The 20,057-nt window shown below is 43.9% G+C and overlaps 1 protein-coding gene across 4 annotated transcripts in view; it reads right to left on the bottom strand.

The window, feature by feature from the left end:
- ELMO1 (engulfment and cell motility 1) overlaps nucleotides 1–20,057 on the bottom strand; it is a 561,177-nt gene that overhangs the window by 433,402 nt on the left and 107,718 nt on the right. For 3 of the 4 annotated variants that reach the window (XM_047763106.1, XM_047763109.1, XM_047763107.1), the window contains one exon: nucleotides 15,522–15,671. In XM_047763106.1, coding sequence (XP_047619062.1) covers nucleotides 15,522–15,599 — 78 coding nt within the window. In that variant the 5' untranslated portion in view covers nucleotides 15,600–15,671. Of the gene's footprint in view, nucleotides 1–15,521; nucleotides 15,672–15,945; nucleotides 16,069–20,057 lie in introns of those variants that run through there. The other variant, XM_047763110.1, reaches the window with a different exon arrangement.

The following is a 20,057-nucleotide window of genomic DNA, read 5'->3' as shown; positions in this document are numbered from 1 at the left end:
TGCCAGCAAGTAGTGGAGGATCATGAGCTTCCAAGTCTCAAAGATATGTCCTATGAGTGTGACCATGGCTACCCAAGGCTGAACTAGAGCCTTGCGGGATAAAAACACAGGGTCTTCCAGAAGGGTCTGGAATATGCAAACAATGGCCACAACCTCACACACTTTCAAAAACTCCTCTACTTTTGACATATCAACAAAATGTTTAACATCTCTCATCCCTTGGCCAGCCCTTCTGATAATAATGATAATAGTAGCAACTACTGCATATTGAGTGACTACCCTCTACACCCTGCAAGATGATGTTACTAAGTTTATATTACAAATGAGAAAACTGTATGAGCTCTTGAGATGTTAAGTTGCTTGCTCAAAGCCTCACAGCCTGTGGGATAAAGCCAGAATTTGAAACTAGACCGACATAATTCTAGAACCCTTGCTTTTAACTCCATTCCAAATCTGGAGTATCAGCAACCATCAGCAGCAAGGCCAAGGGTCCAGGCTAACACCTGAGGGGAAAGCACTGGAATTCTGGGCATCTTGGTTCCTGGCACATAGCGAGTTCTTGAAAAATGTTACTTAGGGCACAATGTTGCAGGACTACTATGAAAATAGTAGCTTATCCTGCCTCATGCCTTATCTCTCCATAAGTTATGATGAAATTCTAAATTAACACTGAAATTTTATTTTTTTAATTTTTTGCTTTTTAGGGCCACACCCGCAGCATATAGAGGTTCCCAGGCTACGGGTTGAATCAGAGCTATAGCTGCTGGTCTTCACCACAGCCACAGCAACGTGGGATCCAAGCCACATCTGTGACCTACACCACAGATCACAGCAACGCTGGATCCTTAACCCACATAGCCAGGCCAGGGTTCGAACCTGTGTCCTCACGGATACTAGTCAGATTTGTTTCTGCTGAGCCACAACAGGAACTCCTGCTGAAACTTTTGATATAGAGGTTGAAGAACTCTCTGCTCCAGCTATCTTCTCACTTTTGATGCTCAAATCAACACCTCCAGCTCTGACTTCTCTGTAGCTCCCTTCTGTCTCAGGCCATTTTAACTTAATGTGTATCCTTCCATAACCTCAAAGTCAAGTCTTAGTCCAAAGTTCTCTTTTCCAATTTTCCACTTCTACTCATCTTTTTTCTAATTGGCCAGAACATAACCTTGCGATAACATTATACCTTCCCTCTCCTTCACGTTGTTGTTTGTTCTTCACTTCTGCCGAGTCAACCTCAGAGGTGACTCTCTAAACCTTCTTTATTCTGCCTGTAGGTACAGAGAAGCATTAAAAATAGTTTCTATTTGGATTGTTTAGGGCCCTTTTGGTTCAAGGCATGGTAAGTGGATGTTGGTACTGCATATGGAGGAGCTGACGTGCATGCATGTCATATGAGAGAAAGTGGCTGGAAAGGCAAGCTGGAGGCAAACAATGTCCAAGTCTCATAAACCACCCTGGATGATTTAGACCCATCACAGGTTTTTAAGCAGAAAAGTGACATAATCAAGTGTGCATGTTCTAATGAAGGTGATCACACCAGAGGCCAGTTAGATGGTCAAGTTGACCAGTGTATCAAAACCCAAAGGAACTCTGAAAAGAGGTCTTATTTTCCTGTACCCATTTGTAAGGGTTCCATGAAGAATGTGAGTCCACCTACATGTTCCTCCATGAGTGTTTTCCATCTTGGTAGCTGTCACCATTTCACAAGAAACCTCATTATCATCCTCAACATTTCACTCTCCTTTACCTTTCTATCTATAATCAATCGCCAATTATCTGTCAAGTTAATCTTCTCATGTGTCTTGATAAGACGTATGTCTCACTTCTTTCTGTCTCTGCTGTCACTATCCTAAGCCATGGCAAAATCATTTCTTGCCTGGGCTACTGCAAGAACTGTCTAATTAATCTCTCTTCCTTCATTTTACCTCTCACAAAACAGTTCTCAGATTGTGACCCTCTAAAAGTACAAATCATACGATATCACTCCTCCTTCCCTTTTCCCATGACTCTTGGACAGAATATCAAGTCCATAGAGCTTCTCATGGCAGAGCCTCTACTCAGCCAACCAGCCAAATCTAGAGCCCCTGTGGAATTTCTTTCAATTCCAGAGAGGTATAACATATCAGCCAGGACCTCCTCAAATAATTGACTCTCCACCATTCCTTCCATTCTTTATTGACAGGACTGCCAATTAGACAGAATGGAACATCTTAATTTGTCCTTTCAACAAAACTTCACATTCATATTTTTCCATTATTTTATCTTTTAGGCTCTGTTCTAGATGAATTCCTCATTTTCACCCTCTAAGTTTTTGATTCTCTCTTTAGCCAAATCCACTACAGAGTTACTCTGTTTATTTTATTGTTTTTTCCTGTTGTAGGTTTTTTTTTTTTTTACATTTTATTTACTGTATGTGCTTTTTTCATTTCTGAGATTTCTAATTGGTTCTTTCTCATATCTGTCTATTCTCAACTTATATCTACCTACTTTATGTGCATAATTTCCTGTTTGTGTAGATATTATTCCCTCTTTTCTAAAAGACTTCCTTTGAGGATATCTGACACACTTACTTTTAAGTCCTCCCTTGATCTCTATTTCTGCACATTGACCAGAAAGAACAGGATCAGCTAGAGCAGTAGCAGGAAGTGTGATAATGAAGAACAAGATGCAGACAAGTTTTCTGAGGTAATTAACTAGATGGAAAAGCTGAAGGAGAGAGAAGAGTCTAGGAAGAGGTAGTTTCAGCTACAGTAAACTGAGTATATGTTCATGTGCCATCAAGAAAAGGAAAATATAAAGAAAAGCAGAACTGCACAGGTTTGGAAGTAGAAGGAAAAATGAGGAGTGTTTTGAATATGTTAAGTTTGAGGTTCAAGGGACATCTAGATGAGCAAGACAAATAAGCAGATAGGTATTTATTTATATGGGTTAGGAGGTCAAGAAAGAGGTGACAGTGGAAATTATGAGCATCTGAGGGTGATGATGCTGATGAATGCTAACAAATCTGCTAACGGATCACTACAAATTTGTCCCAGAGTAACGATCCATCTGTACTCATTTTGAAAATTGATATTGCTTATCTCAAAGCCATTTGGCTATCTTATGATTATGGATAATTTTGATGGAAGGGCAAAAATAGATCTTCATAAAGTCAATTCATAAGGTCTAATAATATATTTAGAATGCAAGGTGGGAACAAGGGAAGGAAAGTTCTTCTCACCAGAGCCTCTCCTTTCATAATTATATTTAATTGCATCATTAGCCAGAAAAGGTACAAACATCACGTATTTCCTCTGCTCTTATTATTATGACTTTACCACCTATCAGGCCCTATAGTAGGCAAGGGGAACACACTTGGCCCATGTAGATCATCACACAGTGAATTAATGGAGCCATATCGAATGTTACAATTGCACAGAACAAGAGCCTTCATCTGACCTGAGGAGTCAGAAAGGACTCCTAAGAAGCCTACATTTCATCTGGGATAGAGGGTGAATAGGAGTTAGACAAGCCAAGGGGTGGGAATTTCCTGGTAAAGAAAATCACATCTGTAAAGACTCAGAGAAGTGTGCCTTCGTGAAAAGAAGAAAGTCACCTACAGTGAGACCCAAGATAGATGGGTTTGGGGGAAGCCATAGTGACTCTAAGCAAAGCTAGTGATATAGGCAAGACCTGGGGATAGGAGGGCCCTAGTAACCACAGCAAGGATGGCTGGATTTTATTCCGAGTGCAGCAGGGGAGCCACTGAAGAAAACGAGGCTTGGGAGAATGCGTTGGCGGGGAACTAAGAGTGGTGAAGAGGAGGCCAGCCGCAGTGCTGCTGAAGTCACCTAGTGAAGGCAAATGAGAGCAGTGGCAGTGAGAATGGAAAAAAAAGGTGGACAGACTCAAGAACCATTTAGGAGGTAAACTCCCCAGGATTTGCTGTTTGAGAGGCTTTGGGCAGTGGGGGCAAGGTTGTCCAGCACCGTGTTGGTGCCATTGACTGACAGCACCCAAAAGTGCAGCTGATGGGATTTCTAGAAAGAAAGAAACTAGAAAAGCATGTATTTTCTTTCCCAGAGGCCGCTTTTATTCCCTCAGAGGTCTTCACACACTGCACACGTCTACATACCCCTAGAGGTAAAGTACAAGCTCTCCTTCTCTAGAACAAAACATGAGTTTCTGGAGTCCTTCTTAAAGCTAAAATCAACACATGCATTTACCCCACCGCAAACTGCCAGGTGACCTTACAGGAAAATGAAGTACAAAGTGTGACACACACAAGGCTCTAGAAAGGGGAGCCGTCTGAGTCACCCGGTCTCAAGGAAACATGGTTGATAAAAGGCTGTGTCCTGAGTTACCCAATCTGCTCTTAGTGACAGAGTTGGGGGAGGGAAGTCGAAGGGAGAAGAACACCACCCCGCCTACCTAGAAAGCAAACTGAAATCTGCAGTTCATTTTCAGAAGAAAAAGCAGAATGCGAGAGCTCATTCTTGTGCCATTAAACTGGGTTCTCTGCTGCGGGGAGACATATGTTTTCTGTTTTTCCTATCCAAAGCATGGCAAACGCTAGGATTTTAGGAGGTTCAACACTCTCACATACGAGGAGAGAGAGCTAAAACCAGAAAGGGAAGCACCCAGCACTTTATATTAAAGGAAGTTTAAGAAATAGCTGTAACACTCCCAAATCCAACAGCTGCACAGATCAGATGAGCGATGACAATTCCTGTCCCCGCATCACTCTCCCTGATTATGACAGCACAAAAGGCAGCAGTGCAACATCACACAGGCTCTAGCACACGTTTCTTAAGTGGAACCAAAGAAGCTCTTGAAGGTATTACTTACGTTCGAGCTTCCCAAGAAGCTCTGGCAACTAAGAAAAGGCAAAGAATAAGTATTAGGGCCATTTTACTGAATGGAAGCATTGAGGTGCTCCCTAAATATTAGTGTGGGAGCCAGAAGTACCACCAGCAGATTGAGCCAGAAATTTAGAGGACCTCACAACACTGATTTTTTTTTTGCGGGGGGTGGGGGGGGGTTCTTTTTAGGGCTGTACCTGCAGCATACTGAAATCATATGCTGTCTAGGCTAGGGGTCGAATCAGAGCTGCAGGTGTCAGCCTACGGCACAGCCACAGCAACACCAGATCCAAGCCACATCTGCAATGTACACCAGAGCTCACTGCAACACCAGATATTTAACCCTCCAATTGAGGCCCGGAATCAAACCCTCATCCTCATGGATACTAGCATGGTTTGTTACCACTGAGCCACAACACAAACTCCATGACGCTGATTTCTAAGTCTGGATCCAAGGGCATCCGCATGAACATGGAGCTTGAAAAAACAGGAATCCCCAGGCCTTGAATAACACCTACGAATCATCCTCTCCGTACGTCCAATATGTTTCATATGTGATTCTGATGCAGAACCAGGCCTGGGAGCCACCAATTTAATTCATTCTCAACAGGGGAAATGTGTCCACCACCCAGGGAGACACTGGCCATGTCTACAGACATTTTTTGGTTGTCACACTTGGGGGAGGGGTGCCACTGGCATCTAGTGGGTAAAGGCCAGGATGCTGCAAAAATCTTACGATGTACAGGACAGCCCTCAAAACTAAGAATTATCTAGTTCAAAATGTCAGTAATGCTGAGGTTGAGAAATCCTGATGTAATCCAACCATTCAGGAAAGAACAGTCGAGGAAAATCACATGACTTTTCAGTCCTGCAGTGAAAGGGTGGAACCTCGCTTTCCAGAAATTCAGTCTCGTTTTCTTGATCCTGTGGGATCTTTTTTATTGTTATTATTATTAGGTAGTAAAATACACAGAACATTAAAATTACAATCAATCACAACTGTTTTTAAGAGTACCGTTCATTGGTATTACATACACTCACATTGTGCATTCTATGTGACTGTATCTGAATTTCAAACTCTATTTGGAGCTCGACTGTCATTTTAGTTGACTAGGCTCTCAATATTTAAATGTCTTGGGAATTATGGGTTTTCAGGCTGAAGAGTTAGCTTTAATGCCTTTAAGGAAAAGTTTGCATTATTGGTTCCAGTCCCACTTGAAACATAAGAAACTTGTTCTATGCTATGTACCACTCTTTAAAACAAATCATAATTGGCTCCTAATGCTTATCCTTATTAAGCAGAGTGCTGAGGGGTTATCTCACCTAACTCCACAGCACCAGGACGCATGTGTGAATATTGACAATTCTTCCTTACAAAGCAGAAGGCTTGTCCCCAGTCACACAGCACTTAGTGACAGCCCAGATTCAGAGTCCAAAGAAGTCTGCCCAAAGCCCATGCTCAGAAGCTCCAGGTCAGCCTGCCTCTCCCAGGGTCCAGCCCCAAAGAAACCAGCCTTTTTAGGCTCTGTCTCATTCCAGGTGGGCACCCAGACCACTCGCCATATTTTTCCCTAATGTTTAAGGAGAGGCGGTCTTGACCTGTCACAGTACAGCATCTCCCTGGAAGTGACGTTGCTCGTGGGTGGAGCAGGCAAGCTGGCAGTGGTGTAGGTGTCTGTTCAAACCAAGCTGGTGTTACTGGCGGGAACCCCTGAACTGAGCCATTAAGAGACGGAGAGACCCAAAGAGAACTACCAAACACATGAACTAAGCCAAAGAAAGAAAAATACCACCTACTACCAGTTACATGTGGAATCTACTGAAGAAAAATCAAATTCATAGAAACAGAGAGTAGGAAAGCGGTTGCCAGAGGCTGACGATGGGGGCAACATGGAAGGTTGATCAAAGGGTACGAACTTTCAGCTCTAAGATGAACAAGGCCCGAGGATCTAATATAAAGCAAGGGGGATGTAGATGATAATACTGTATTGCATGATTGAAATTTGCCAAGAGAGTAGAACTTAATTGTTCTCATAATGGGTCAATTATACCTCAATGAAATACTCAAAAAAAAAAAAAGAACTAGCAATCAGATTTATGATTTCGGTGAAACTGCCTGGGTTTTCATGTCATCCAGTGCTGGATTCAAATCAATAACTTCCTAACTGTGTGATCTGAGGCAACTCAGTGAACTTCTGAACAATTATGAACTAGGTAGGAAGTCTAGAGCCTGCCTCATAAGGCTGTAGTAAGGGGACAGAATACTCCGTGCAGGGCACTTAACACACTGCCTGGCACGCAATAGGTGCTGATTAGACGGCGCATGCTATTACTACTGCTACTGCTACTATTGTTATTACCTACAGAATGAGTATATCTCCTCTGTTGAGCACAAAAACCTCCACGCGCTTTCGGCAATAAGCGAGCTTTAAAAAAGGGCTTGGGTAAATCAAATTTATGCATATTGAATTATATCTTAAATATACTACAGAAATAGGATAGCTGAGGGAATGCTGAAGGCAATCATTTTGCATACACTTGCCTAAAAACACATGCCTCTATGTTTCTTTTAGAAAAATAAAATCCACAGCCATGTACGGGGAGGGCTTGCTCTTGCAGGTTTTTCTGTTGGGAGGATGGAGAACACCAATGTTTTATTCTCATCTTTACTCCTCACACTTCAAGCCAAAAGTAAGCCCACAGAAACGGAGATCAGTGTGATGGAGCACAGGGTACAAATGCAGGTACAATCTGGCTGGCCACCAGGAGCTCGCAGTCCACTTCAACAGACGTGGGCACGTTAAAAAAAAAAAAAAAAGGAAATAGCATCAGATGCAGGTTATATTAACGGTAAACAAAAGCTGCGGGCAAAGAAAATGGTATAAGAAATGAGAGGGGTGGAGAAAGCACTGCATTATAGCATAATCCAAAAAGACAGGAGCAGAAAGGAGGCTCTCGGCAGTGCAAAAGCCAGGAGGGAGAGCAGTGGAGGGGGGAAGAGAGGGCAGGAGGGATGCGAGCAGGCTGGTGATAAGAAAGAAACTACATAAGCCGTTCCCTGGTGACCTAGCAGTTAAGGACTCAGTGTTGTCACTGCTGTGGCTCAGTCTCGATCCCTGGCCTGGGAATTTCCACAAGCCACCACCGTGAACTGTGAACACAGCCAAAAACAAGAAAAAGAAACTACACGAGATGAGACAAAAAAGTGCATAAATGTGCAGGTCACACTTCTAAATGGGCAGCTTCTACAAACAAGAGGGCACCTGAGAATTACACACACGCACCTGCAGATACCTTGGACCTGGGATAATGCAAAGGGAAATCATGGAAGGACAAGAGGGCAAGCTAAGGAATCTGATTCGAGTCTCAGGGTTACTGGAAAACTCAGGAATTGTTCTTGGCTTTTTTTTTTTTTTTTTTAATCGTGGTATGCTATCTTCAAACAAAATCTTTCTCCAAAGCATCCAAACATGAAAACAAGTCAATAACAGCTGCTGTGGCCAGAGTGAGCATGGAGAGCCTGGCAGCCCATTGCACACACCCTCGTCCTGGAACCACTTGAGAAAGCTCTGCAGAACTAAGGCTGAAAATCATGCATCTCTTCCCATTATCCTTTCCGGGCCTGAACTGAAAGCATAACTGCCTACTCAAGTGATTGACGCACACGTAAGAGGGATGATGCCCCCCCACCACCACCACCACCTGCCAAGATGGCCCAGGCTGGCTTTTCTTGATTAGAGATGAGACCTATCTCCTTGTATGGAGAGAATGGAGTTTGTACACGTGGGGTCATAAATACATCTAATGATCCCTCTTCTACATGAAATAACTTCCAAAAGTTGGTGAGGACCTATCAGATCCCCCTTCTTTAGGTTCACATTTGAGCAGTTTTATTGACCATTTGCTTATATTCTGCAGACAACTGAAGGTTTATACAGGGAAATAATATATCCAATAAACAGAGAGATGAATGGATGACCAGCCCGAGGAGAGGTTGGTGACCAGAGCTGGTATTACTCAGATAGAAATTATACTTAAAGACATGGAACAGAACATGGAATCTGAGAGTCACTGACGAACACACAGACCAGAGGGCTAAGCATTGAGGTTGTGACAGAGTTAGAAAGAAGGAGAATGACATGGAACCATGAAGGAAGCCCATGAAGACTAATCAGATAAAGAGGGAGAATCTCAGAACTGAAGCTTAAGGAAGGGAGTGGAGGGTTTTAACAAGATGTGAATGAGAAGCTCTGCCAAGTGTTACCGAGAGGGCAAGGCCAACCGAGGCAGAGGGAAGACCACTTGATTTAGCAAACAGGAAGGCACTGGTGCCATCAAAGAGGGGGCAGCACCAAGGAAAGGAAAATTGTTATACATCCTAAGATTATGTAGATACCAAAGCAACACAGATGACACATACCGACAACACTTAAATCGGCTTGGAATGGAAAGACAGAAAGTAAATTACATACTAGCAAGAGGATTACTAGGTCAAGAGGAGAATTTTTCCATGTAGGTACAGAAGAGCTTCCTGTTGAAAGCAGAGGAAAGAAGAACAAATGAAGAGGATATTGATGGGGGCACAAGCCCCAGAAAAGGAGAAAGGACAAGTTAAAACACAGGTAGAGCCAAAGAGATAGGGGTTGGAATGCCTTGGAAAGAGAGAGGGGACACCTCTTCCTCCTCTGCCGGCAGTGGAAAAGGAAGACAGCATGATAGGAGACAAAAGCATTGAGTGGTTTGTGGAGGTGTGCAAATACGTAAGCAGAGAACTTCTGAGACCCAGATAGGAGCAGTGGCTTGCTGGCTTCAGCAGACTCCTTGAAAAGCACATCGGGGCAGGGCAAGGCAGGAGAAACGGTAGGACTGAAGAGCACGTGCAGGGAACACAGAAGCTGCTTCCCAGAATATTGGTGTGTGGTCAAGAGATGGAAGAAAATATCATAAGGGAGTACTAAGGAGCCAGTGAATATTCCATAGCATGAATTGGCTGCATATCCAGTTAGCATGCTCTTATATTACTAGGCGATGCCTCCCTCACACCTGTCCTTTAATTTTCTCTCCGTCCTCAACATTTACCAAGTTAGGCAGAGAAAGAAGGGGAAAGGTGGGAAATTGTCCAGGGTGGAAGGGCAGGTCAAAAGGAAAATCAGAGCCTCTCATTTTCCAATTTGATGAGAACTTGCTTCAACTAGCAACAACAATGCCTGCCTTTACTGAGTAATTCACTCTGAACCGGGCCGTGTCCTACATTCTTTTCATATCGTTTCTTTCATCTTCACGACAATCATACAAGTGGCAAAATTTTATCTTGACTTGGCAAGTCAAAGGCGCTGAGGCTCAAAGAGGCTAACTGGACCCTGACAGTAAGGTGGGCTCCAGGGCACACACCCAGGTTGAAACGTCTCAGTGCCAGGACTGCATCTGTTAGGCCACGCTGCTCTCAGCAGACGCCTCATGTCAAAGTGCCAGGGCTTCTATCCCTTGACTGGAAAATAGGCGGTGCAGTATACAGTAAGTGAATACGAAGAGTGGATGGGGAGCCTTTTTGGCTCCGTGTATCTAGATAACCATCACCTAGGGCCTCAAGTGGCTCCCGAGTTTGAAACCCAACCACAGACAGCGAAGGCGGGAGCAGAGGCCACTGCCGAGAAAAATGAGCTCACTGACAGCTCTTTCAAGAGCCTCACATGATACAGCAAACTCCACTTGCAAAAGAGTCCTCGGGGCTTTTCCTACTGAGTGGAAACATAGAAATGTCTCGTCAAAACGTAGAAGAAAGATAAACCAGTCTACTCCAGGAAGACATCCCCGATGGGCCCTGTTGGAGCATGGCCGAGCAGAACTGAGCCCCACTCAGGAAGCTCCCTCTCCCGGTTATTCGTGAATTAAATATATTAAGGAAGGGCTTTTTACCAGGCACTGGAGGAACAGTACTCAAAGACAAAGTAACTCGCAGGCTCACGACTGTTTCTCATGAGTCCCTGCATGATGCCATGTGGAAGGCCCTTCTATGGACTCACTTGGTGTTCACCAAACACCAGATTGAGGGCCCATCCTCAGCTGACAGAATCATCATCTCTGCAGCTGGGCTGGGAATGTGCATTCTTCACAAGCTCCCTGGGTGGCTCTCCGGCACTCAAGGTTGAGGACCACCAGTTTAAGACGATAGACAAGGACAACACGCTGAGATAAGTGAAGGGTTTGGAGAGGAGATGGGGCAGCAATGTCCAACCCAACTTCCGGAAATACGTTTTAGTGCCAGGGTAGCTCTCCAGGTTAAAAAGCGGCAAAGAGCTTTCTGAACAAAGGTAACGTGCAATGGGAGAGAGGCAGGTTATGCGACCTTTATTTAAAAAGATAGAAGATGAGGAGAAAACCCAAGTGATGATCATTGCTAAAGTCTTCCTCGCTCGTGCAAATACACTTCCAACTCTTGTGCCAACTTCCGACCCAATCAAGAAATGACACCAGACATCAACACTGCCTAGAGTCTCACTCCAACCTCAGCAGCTGCAGGGCAATAAGGGACGGCGTTTCTCGTGGTGGAGGTCTCCACACGGCGTGACCTCAATTCAGCCTACAACTCAGGCCTACAACTCAGCCAACTTCTACGTTCAGAGTGTGGGAGGCCTGGATTCCTGGGTTTGTGTCACAGTCTCACGGACTAGCGAATCATCTAACTTCTACAAACCTCAATAATTACACTTGTAAATCCAGTATCATCACCAAGAATAGACACAGCAACATCACATGGCTCCTGATATGATGCCGCAAGGAGGACACAACATCACCTCTCTGGCCTGTCTGCCAAAAATGCAAAACTTGAGTCTGATAGAGAGGAAACATCAGTGAAACACAAACTGGAGGTCATTCCACAGAAAAGCCATCCTGTATTTTACAAAACTGTTAAGGTCGCAAAAGACAAAGACGAAGGAACCATTCCACATCCATGGAGACCAGAGAGACATGACAAGAAATGTAATACATGATCCTGGAGGGATAGCAGACTGTGAGGAAAATACTTATAAAGGACCTTATTGGGAACACTGATACAATTTGAATGTGGGCTTTGGGCTTTGAATTAAATGATAGGTGTTGAACTAATGTTCACTTTTCTGGTTTCTCTAAAGAGATTGTGGTTATGTAAGAGAATGATTTTATTCTTACGGATACTGAGATTTAGGGTTAAAGGGATATGATGCCTCTAAATCACCCTCAATCGCTTCTCAGCCTTTTGGCTAAGATCAAGTGTAAATCACCTTCAAATCATTCAAAGGGGGATCTATATACTGCAGAGAGAAAAACAATACAGCAAATGAAGCAAAATATTAATAATTAGTGAATCTGGAAAGAAAGTAGACAAGGGTTCTTGCCATTTCTCCGTATTTAAAATTATATCAAAATAAAACTACCATATGATCCAGCAATCCCACCACTGGGCATCTATCCAGAGGAAAACCATAATTCAAAAAGATACACATGCCCCAATGTTCATCACAGCACTACTTACAATAGCCAAGACATGGAAGCAACCTAAATGTCCTTCCACAGAGGAATGGATAAAGAAGATGTGGTACATATGCATAATGGAATATTACTCAGCCATAAAAAAGGAAAAAATTAATGCCATTTGCAGCAACATGGTGGGACCTAGAGATTACTACACTAAGTGAAGTAAGTCAGACAAAGAAAGACAAATATCATACTATATCACAATTACATGGAATCTAACCAAAAATGACTCAAAAGAATTTACAAAACAGAAACAGACTCAATGATTTTAAAACCAAATTTATGGTTACCAAAGGGGAAATGTGAGGCGGAGAGATAAATTAGGGGATTGAGACATATACATACAACTATAGATAAAATAGTTAGGTAACAAGGGCCTACTGTATAGCACAGGGTGATCTACTAAATTCTGTGTAATAACCTATTGGAAAAAGAATCTGAAAAGGAACAGATATATTATATGGATATCTAATTTACTTTGCTGTACACCTGAAACTAACACAACTTTCTAAGTCAACTATACTTCAATAAAATTTATTTTAAAGAATTATATCAAAAGAAGTTACTTTTCCAAACTATCAGGCCTTGAAAGGCAAGGAAATGACTTAGAAATTATCAAAGACTGGAGGAGACGGAGGAAACACTATGACCATATTACATTGCAGTTGGTATTCCTAGATGGGATTCTGAAACAAAAGAAGGCTATCAGTGGAAAAACTGATAAAATCCAAATAAATTCTGTAGTTTGGTTACCGGTGAGCTACCATAGTTTTGGCAAATGTGCCACAGTTATATAAAAACTCTCTATACAATCCCTGTAATTTATCTGTAAATCTGAAATTGTTCTAAAATAAAAAGAATACTTAAAAAGTTATTAAGGTATACACAGAGAAAAGGACATCACCAGAAGCCAGAACAGGACACTGATGCCACAGGCCCCTATGAGTATATATTAGGAGCTGAGGTCTTCCAAACACCACGGGCCATGGCAGAATCAAAAGGAAATAGTTTACCTGAACCACTGACTCAGAATCTCTTAGGATGGGACCCTGGAGAACATTTGATCAGGTGTCCCAGAGGGTTCTGATGAGGCCTCAGGCTTCTGCACCAAGAATCCAGTTCAGCATTTCTCAGACACAATCACTCACAGGAATGCCCTGGAGATCTTGTTAAAATGCACATCGGGGTGAGGGGGTCTGGGTAGAGTCTGAGACTATTTTTAAGAAGCTCCCAGGTGATGCCCAAGCAGCTGATCCTCAGCCCCACCTATGAAAAAGGCACTGGAAAATCAGATCAGCCCAGGACTGCCCAGTATGACTTGAGAGGCCAACTTCTATCCCATTGAAGCCGTTGGTTCTCTCAGGTTGTAGACAAACCTAATCCTGGCAATACTTAGTCTGCGCCAAGTAGTCCCAGTCCTATTTTAAAGTAATGCTCAGAGTTCCCACTGTGGTGCGTCTCAGCAGAGCTAGGATAAGACTCAGGTTCGCCACCACCCCCTCCCGGCCCCGCCCTAACACACTGGGTTAAAGGATCCATTGTTGTCGCAGCTGCAGCATAGGTTGCAGCTGGGGCTCCCATCTGATCCTTGGCCTTGGGAACTCCATGTGCCGTGGGGGGGTCAAAATAGAAAAAAATAAAAAAATTAAAAAGTAATATTCAACTTGTACTCTCTCTCTCAAATAGCACATGAAAAAAGGTAACAATTGTTGACTGACATAAATATATATAAAATTATTGGGTCATGGAGTTCCGTCGTGGCTCAGTGGTTTACAAATCTGACTAGGAACCATGAGGTTACAGGTTCAATCCCTGGACTTGCTCACTGGGTTAAGGGTCTGGAATTGCCATGAGCTGTGGTGTAGGTCGCAGACGCGGCTCAGATCCCGATTTGCTGTGGCTGTGGTATAGGCCAGTGGGTACAGCTCAGATTAGACCCATAGCCTGGGAACCTCCATATGCCACGGCTGCGGCCCTAGAAAAGGCAAAAAGACAAAAAGAAAAAAAAATTACTGGGTCGGCTTCTCTACATTCATGGGTCACTTCTAGAGTCACAACAAAATCTGCCTCAGAGAAGAGTTAAAATGACAATGATGTGCTGGTCTGATGACATCTTTTTTGACAACAATCCTAAAAATGTACCTTTCTTACATTCATGCTCGCACTCAACTAATTCTGATTGGATCTTTATAATTTATTTTAATGAGTCCTTTGGATCCACACAATGCCATATAAATCTTATAGTGTAGTGGTCTTCAGCCAGATAAAACATCTGACCAGAAAAAAAAGTATAGATCATAACAATAAAATAGTATCAAGATCATAAAAAGTGAAGTTTCCACGGAATTCTACTTTTGAAAATGTAGAAAGCCTGTATTATATGCTTTATGAAGCCCTAAGTGCACACAAGGTCTCAGTCTTTTTTTTCCTTTAAATCATTTGCTCCAGAATGACAAAAGTAAGCTTCCTGAGGTAGCCTATAATCCAACAGTAAATGAGAGATCCATCATAAGACTGTCGGTACTCAAGCTGAAGGAAGCCTCCACAGGTAAAGCCATTTCAAAAGTCTTCTTGATAGGTTTTCATTTGGTAAAAATTTACTGCGTATTTATTCCATACCAGACAAGAGAACCCACAGTGCATTTTAATAATAAAATTACAGCTGGCTAGAATCTAAGACCTAGCCCCTCTACACTAATTTCATTATCAAGCTGTTAATATGACAAAGTAGCAATATACTTGTTGGCTGCTTCTGCAAAAATCGAAGAAAAAAAGTGATTCCAAAAATTAAGTTTTGTGTTGTCTATGATAAAACAATCCGCACATGGTCAGGAGCCCCTCCCTGCAAGGCAGGGGTGGGACAGCCTCCACTGTGTCACCTGCTCAAAGCCTAATCCTCTTGTCCCTTCTGCTCCCTCCCTCACAGCTTCAGACATAAACCCTGTACTGACACCCTCCTAGGAGATGCTGGACAACTATAAGAGCCCCATCCATCGCCACTGCGTGTGGAGCAGAAATCAAACTGCCCTGCAACTCCTACCACACAGAGCTTGCAACACAGCCAGAGAGAGAACAGGGGGAAAAAAGAGCTATCCAAAGTCTGTGAAAATGTCAGAATAGAAGGGAAACTAAAATACCCCCCGAACCACTGCCAGTATTACCAACCTGGTCGATTTCCATGAGTTTGGGGTAGGCGCCCGGCCATTCTATGGCCACCTTGACGATGTCCGCGGGGGGCGGCATTGCAAATCCCGAGAACGTCCAAAGCCGGTGCAAGTGGGATCCTCTGCGGCAGACGGACACACGTGTCTATCCCTAATGCGGAATGACAAAAAGAAAGAGAAGTCGCTCAGGGCAGATGCAGGGTGAATTCTGCTTTATCACTTCCTGTTTTCACTGGTGGTTTAGGTAGAGAAACGGCTCTGGCGTAGAAGACACAAGGCGCCAACTGCACCACTCGGGTAGCTCCTGAGAAGAGGAGACAGAGGAGGAGAAGGGGCCAGTGCCCCGGAGTCGCAGACGCCAGGAGACGAGGCCCTGGCGAGGAACGGCCTCCCGAGTGCCCAGTGGGAAGCAAGGCATGCCTTACCACCCCGCTTCTGCTCCGAATGGTGCCCAGAGTCTGAACGAGCTGGGCTCAGTCTGCCCAGAAGAGCATGCAAACCCCTCGTGCTCGGCAGCCTCCGGAAGGACAGATTGCCCAGGAAGTCATGGCCAGGAAGCAGTGTTTCTTTAAAGTGTTCTCTGTGTGTCACAAATAGAGCTCCGCACTATAGCAACCAGGATATCAGAAGGCAGGAGTGATGCCCCAAGGTTCACTCACAGGCACACACTCGCTCCCTCCCCAAGGCCAGTTCGCATGGTGCCCCATCAGAAGCAGATCGACTGAAGCGGCTTGGGGACAGCATTCAGAACAGACTTCGAACGCTCCCTGGAATGAATGGTGCTGCTGACACAAGGGAAGTAAGATCATTCTCTGCCGCCTCTCTCTCCCAGATTCGACCGTTTCTTTTAGGATGACTTTTTTTAACTTAATATTTTTGAACAGGTAAAACATGCATGCGATTCAAACCTTGAATGTGTGTGCACGCATCTGTGGGCACATGTAAAAATGGTGTAGAACCTCCTTCCTCCCAAAGTGATGTACCTGCCCGGTAGCCACCTCTATCCTCATCTCTCCAGCGATTCACTCTTCATGGTTTCTTACAGATCCTTCCAGAATTTCTTCATAGATTATAAGTGAAATACAAAAGCATATTGTATTTCCCTCTTTCTTTATATAAAAGGGAGTATTCTATACCTAGTGGGTTTTTTGGTTGGGGTTTTTTTTTTGCGGGGGAGGGGGGTTGTTTGTTTGGCCACTGCCCAGGATGTATGGCCAGGGATCGACCCAGTACCACAGCTGTGAGCTGAGCCCCTGCAGTGAAAACACCAGATCCTTAACCCTCTTAGCCACAAGGGAACTCCTCTATACCCTTTTTTTAGGGGTGGTATTTTGTCTTTTCATTTCGTGTCTCTCCCAAATCTTTTTGTACTAATACAAATACTGTGTCCTGGCTCCTTCTACAGAGGCATAGTCGTTCTTGATATGGAAGTATCCTATCTGCAGAACCAGTCCCTGGCTGTGGGCCACTGGTCATCTCTCACCTTTGTAAACAAGCCTCTGTGAATAACCTCATGCATATCATTTTGTTCATGTGCAAGCATATTTCTAGGGTAGATTTACAGAAGTGAAATTCTGGGGTCAAAGAGCATAGGTAGTTTTAGATTTCGATAGGCATGTCCAAATACCCCTCTGCAGTGAGATTTGTATCCATCCACACTCCCTCTAACAAGAGATGAGGCTGCCTATTGACACACAGCCTCACCACGTATTGCACTTGTGCTTGCCTAATGCACTGAAAAAAAAGTGTATCACAATGTACTTCAAGTGTCTATTTCTCATACTGCGACCGAGGTTGAACATAAAGAGGCAAAGTCCCATGTCCACTTTTGTGTGAACGGTCCAAATCCTTTGCACTGTTTCTACTGGACTCCTGGTCCTTTGTAGAAATTGATCTCTATATGAAGAGTCTAATCAAACATACACATTTGGTTCTTTATCAGACCAGAGGAGGCCTTGTCAGTTACTATCCCCAATCTCAGTGGTGGATGGACGAGACTAAGATGATAGAGATAGGAGAGCTAATGATGGCAGCCTAACGGCAGTTATAATAACAACAGCAGTTATAGAAATAATGTCACCAGAGCCAACGTCACCAAAACAAAACTGCTGCCCCTTTGGTCAAGGAAGATCAAGATAGCCTAGTGTGAAGATAATCACTGCTAACCAGCAAAGAGCAAATCTACAGAGCAGTGGTTCGGTTGCTCACTCAACAAAAACTTTTGAGCCCTACTCGGTGCCAGCCCTGTTCTCAGTGCTGGGAATACAGCAGCAAATCTAGATGTTAGATGACATCGCAAGGATTACGGACAGAAATGAAGAGGGAAGGGGAATCGGAAGCATGTGAGTATATCTGCATGGGAGGGCAGGGCTGCAATTTTAAAAAGGAAACCAGGGAGAGCTTCAGCGACAGGCAGCATCTGAGCAAAAACCAATGATAAGTGAGGAGGCGAGCCACGTGGACCTCTGCAGAAATCATGTCACAGGCCAAGAGAACAGCAAGTGCGACGGCCCTGAGGCAGGAGCAGGCTTTGTATCTTCCTGAAACAGGAGAGTGCACAAAGCCAAGTAAGTAGGGGCCAGAGTAATGCAAAAATGAGTTTTGATAGCAGTTGAATCATAACTCAGTACATTCTTTCCCCATACTCTTGACTTCCTAGACACGCCTACCATATCTCTTGGCTGTGACTTCTAAGGAAGAAAGTTTATGTCCATAAACACCTATTCAGAGTATAAATTGACACAATTTCCAGGGGTACATTTGCAGGCTGTAGACCAAAGCCCTAAAATTTTGTATTCCCTTTGAGTGATCTTGCTTTTCTAGGGTGTTTCCTCAAGAAATATATATATTTTAGGGCCACAAGTGCAGCATATGGAAGTTCCCAAGCTAAGGGTCAAATCAGAGCTGTAGCTGCCAGCCACAGCCACAGCCATAGCAACGCGGGATCCAAGACGCATCTGTGACCCACACCACAGCTCATGGCAACTCTGGATCCTTAACCCACTGAGCAAGGCCAGGGATGGAATTTGCATCCTCATAGATACTAGTCAGGCTCGTTACCACTGAGCCACAACAGAAACACCAAGAAATAATTATTACCTTAACCATAACAATGCCAATTGCTATTTTGGTTATAATTCCCCAAATTTGAAAACAACCAAATATTCAAAAACAACTTGTTACAAAACTGTGGAGTCTCATATGCACAAATACAAGCAGACAATCTGTACTGGGACATACTTTGTAGTCTGTACACTCTTTTATTTCACTTGAGAATTCCAAGGACAGTGTATTTTATCCGTACCACCTCACTTCAATTCAGGACCCAGATTCAATTACACGTCCTAGAACAAGAGTTAAGAAAACAGACTCGGGGTGAATATCAGGTAACACTATTCAAAGCAAGAACACATAATCTTGGTGGATAAGAGAACAGATGATAGAAATAACAATGCACTTTGAGCACCTCCTTCCCAACTCTACACAAAATAATCTAGAATTACACAGAAAGAGGTTGTCTGGCCCTCCAGGAATCAAAGGCTAAGTGTATTTTTCTTCCCCTTTAATGGATATTTATTTCTCAAAGACTGTCCAGACAAAACCTGTTGAACAGATGAGAGGAGAATAAAGTGGTTCTCCCTGCATCTCTGAGGAGAACAACAAAGGAGCGGTGTACAAAGCAGCCATTGAGAGCAAAGAGCAAAGAGGCAAGGGGGCATCCGCTGGGAAGGCACTCAACCAGCCCAATTAGACCTCCTCAGTTTTCCCCACATTAACCAACAGCACAGAGGATTGTCACCAGGCTCCCATGGGTGGAGTCAGGTGCCCATGTGCAGAATGAATAATCCCGTTATCGACACAGGTCCACATTTTATTCTCCTGTATTTAAATTTCCACGAGGGAACAGTTAGCTCGCCGGCTTCTATATATAGTTACTGTTGCTACCAATGAAATTCAGTAAAGAAAGTTTCTAGCCCAGGTTTTCTCACCCTTGGCACAGTTAGCCTTCAGGGCCATGGTCCTTTGTTGTGGGGCTGCCCTGTTCATTGCAGGATGTTTAGCAGGATCCCTGCCCTGACCTCTGCCCACTAGAGGTCAACCCTCCTCTAGCTGTGACAATCAGAAATGTCTCCAGACATTGCCAAATGTCCTCTGAGGGGCAACATCATCCTCCAGGTAAGTTGTCAGCTACCAAGATCTCTGGATAGACTAGTGATGATCAGGGCAACCCGTGGCTGAACTTGACACAAGACAGTCTCATCATGCTCTCCAAGAAAGATCAATGTGCAGGCTCAGGGCTTGGTCTGGCATAACTGAGATAAAAATGCAGTTCTAAATGGCAATCAACAAATGCAATTTCCTGCAGTCTTTACTTCCCCTGGCACAGCATTCATGGCACTTGAGTCTTCTGGTCACCCCCCTCTCCCCCCCATCCCTATCACACCTGGAGCACTCTAAGGGAAGAATTCACATCCCAATTATAGTTACATCACCAGGGCATGCAGGCATCTTATTCATGGTGTCAGCTGAATGGATC

This window comes from Phacochoerus africanus, chromosome 16 (assembly GCF_016906955.1).
Source record: "Phacochoerus africanus isolate WHEZ1 chromosome 16, ROS_Pafr_v1, whole genome shotgun sequence".
NCBI classification, from domain to species: domain Eukaryota; kingdom Metazoa; phylum Chordata; class Mammalia; order Artiodactyla; family Suidae; genus Phacochoerus; species Phacochoerus africanus.
Note: the sequence above shows the minus strand (reverse complement) of the source record. Positions and strands in the feature narration are given on the sequence as shown.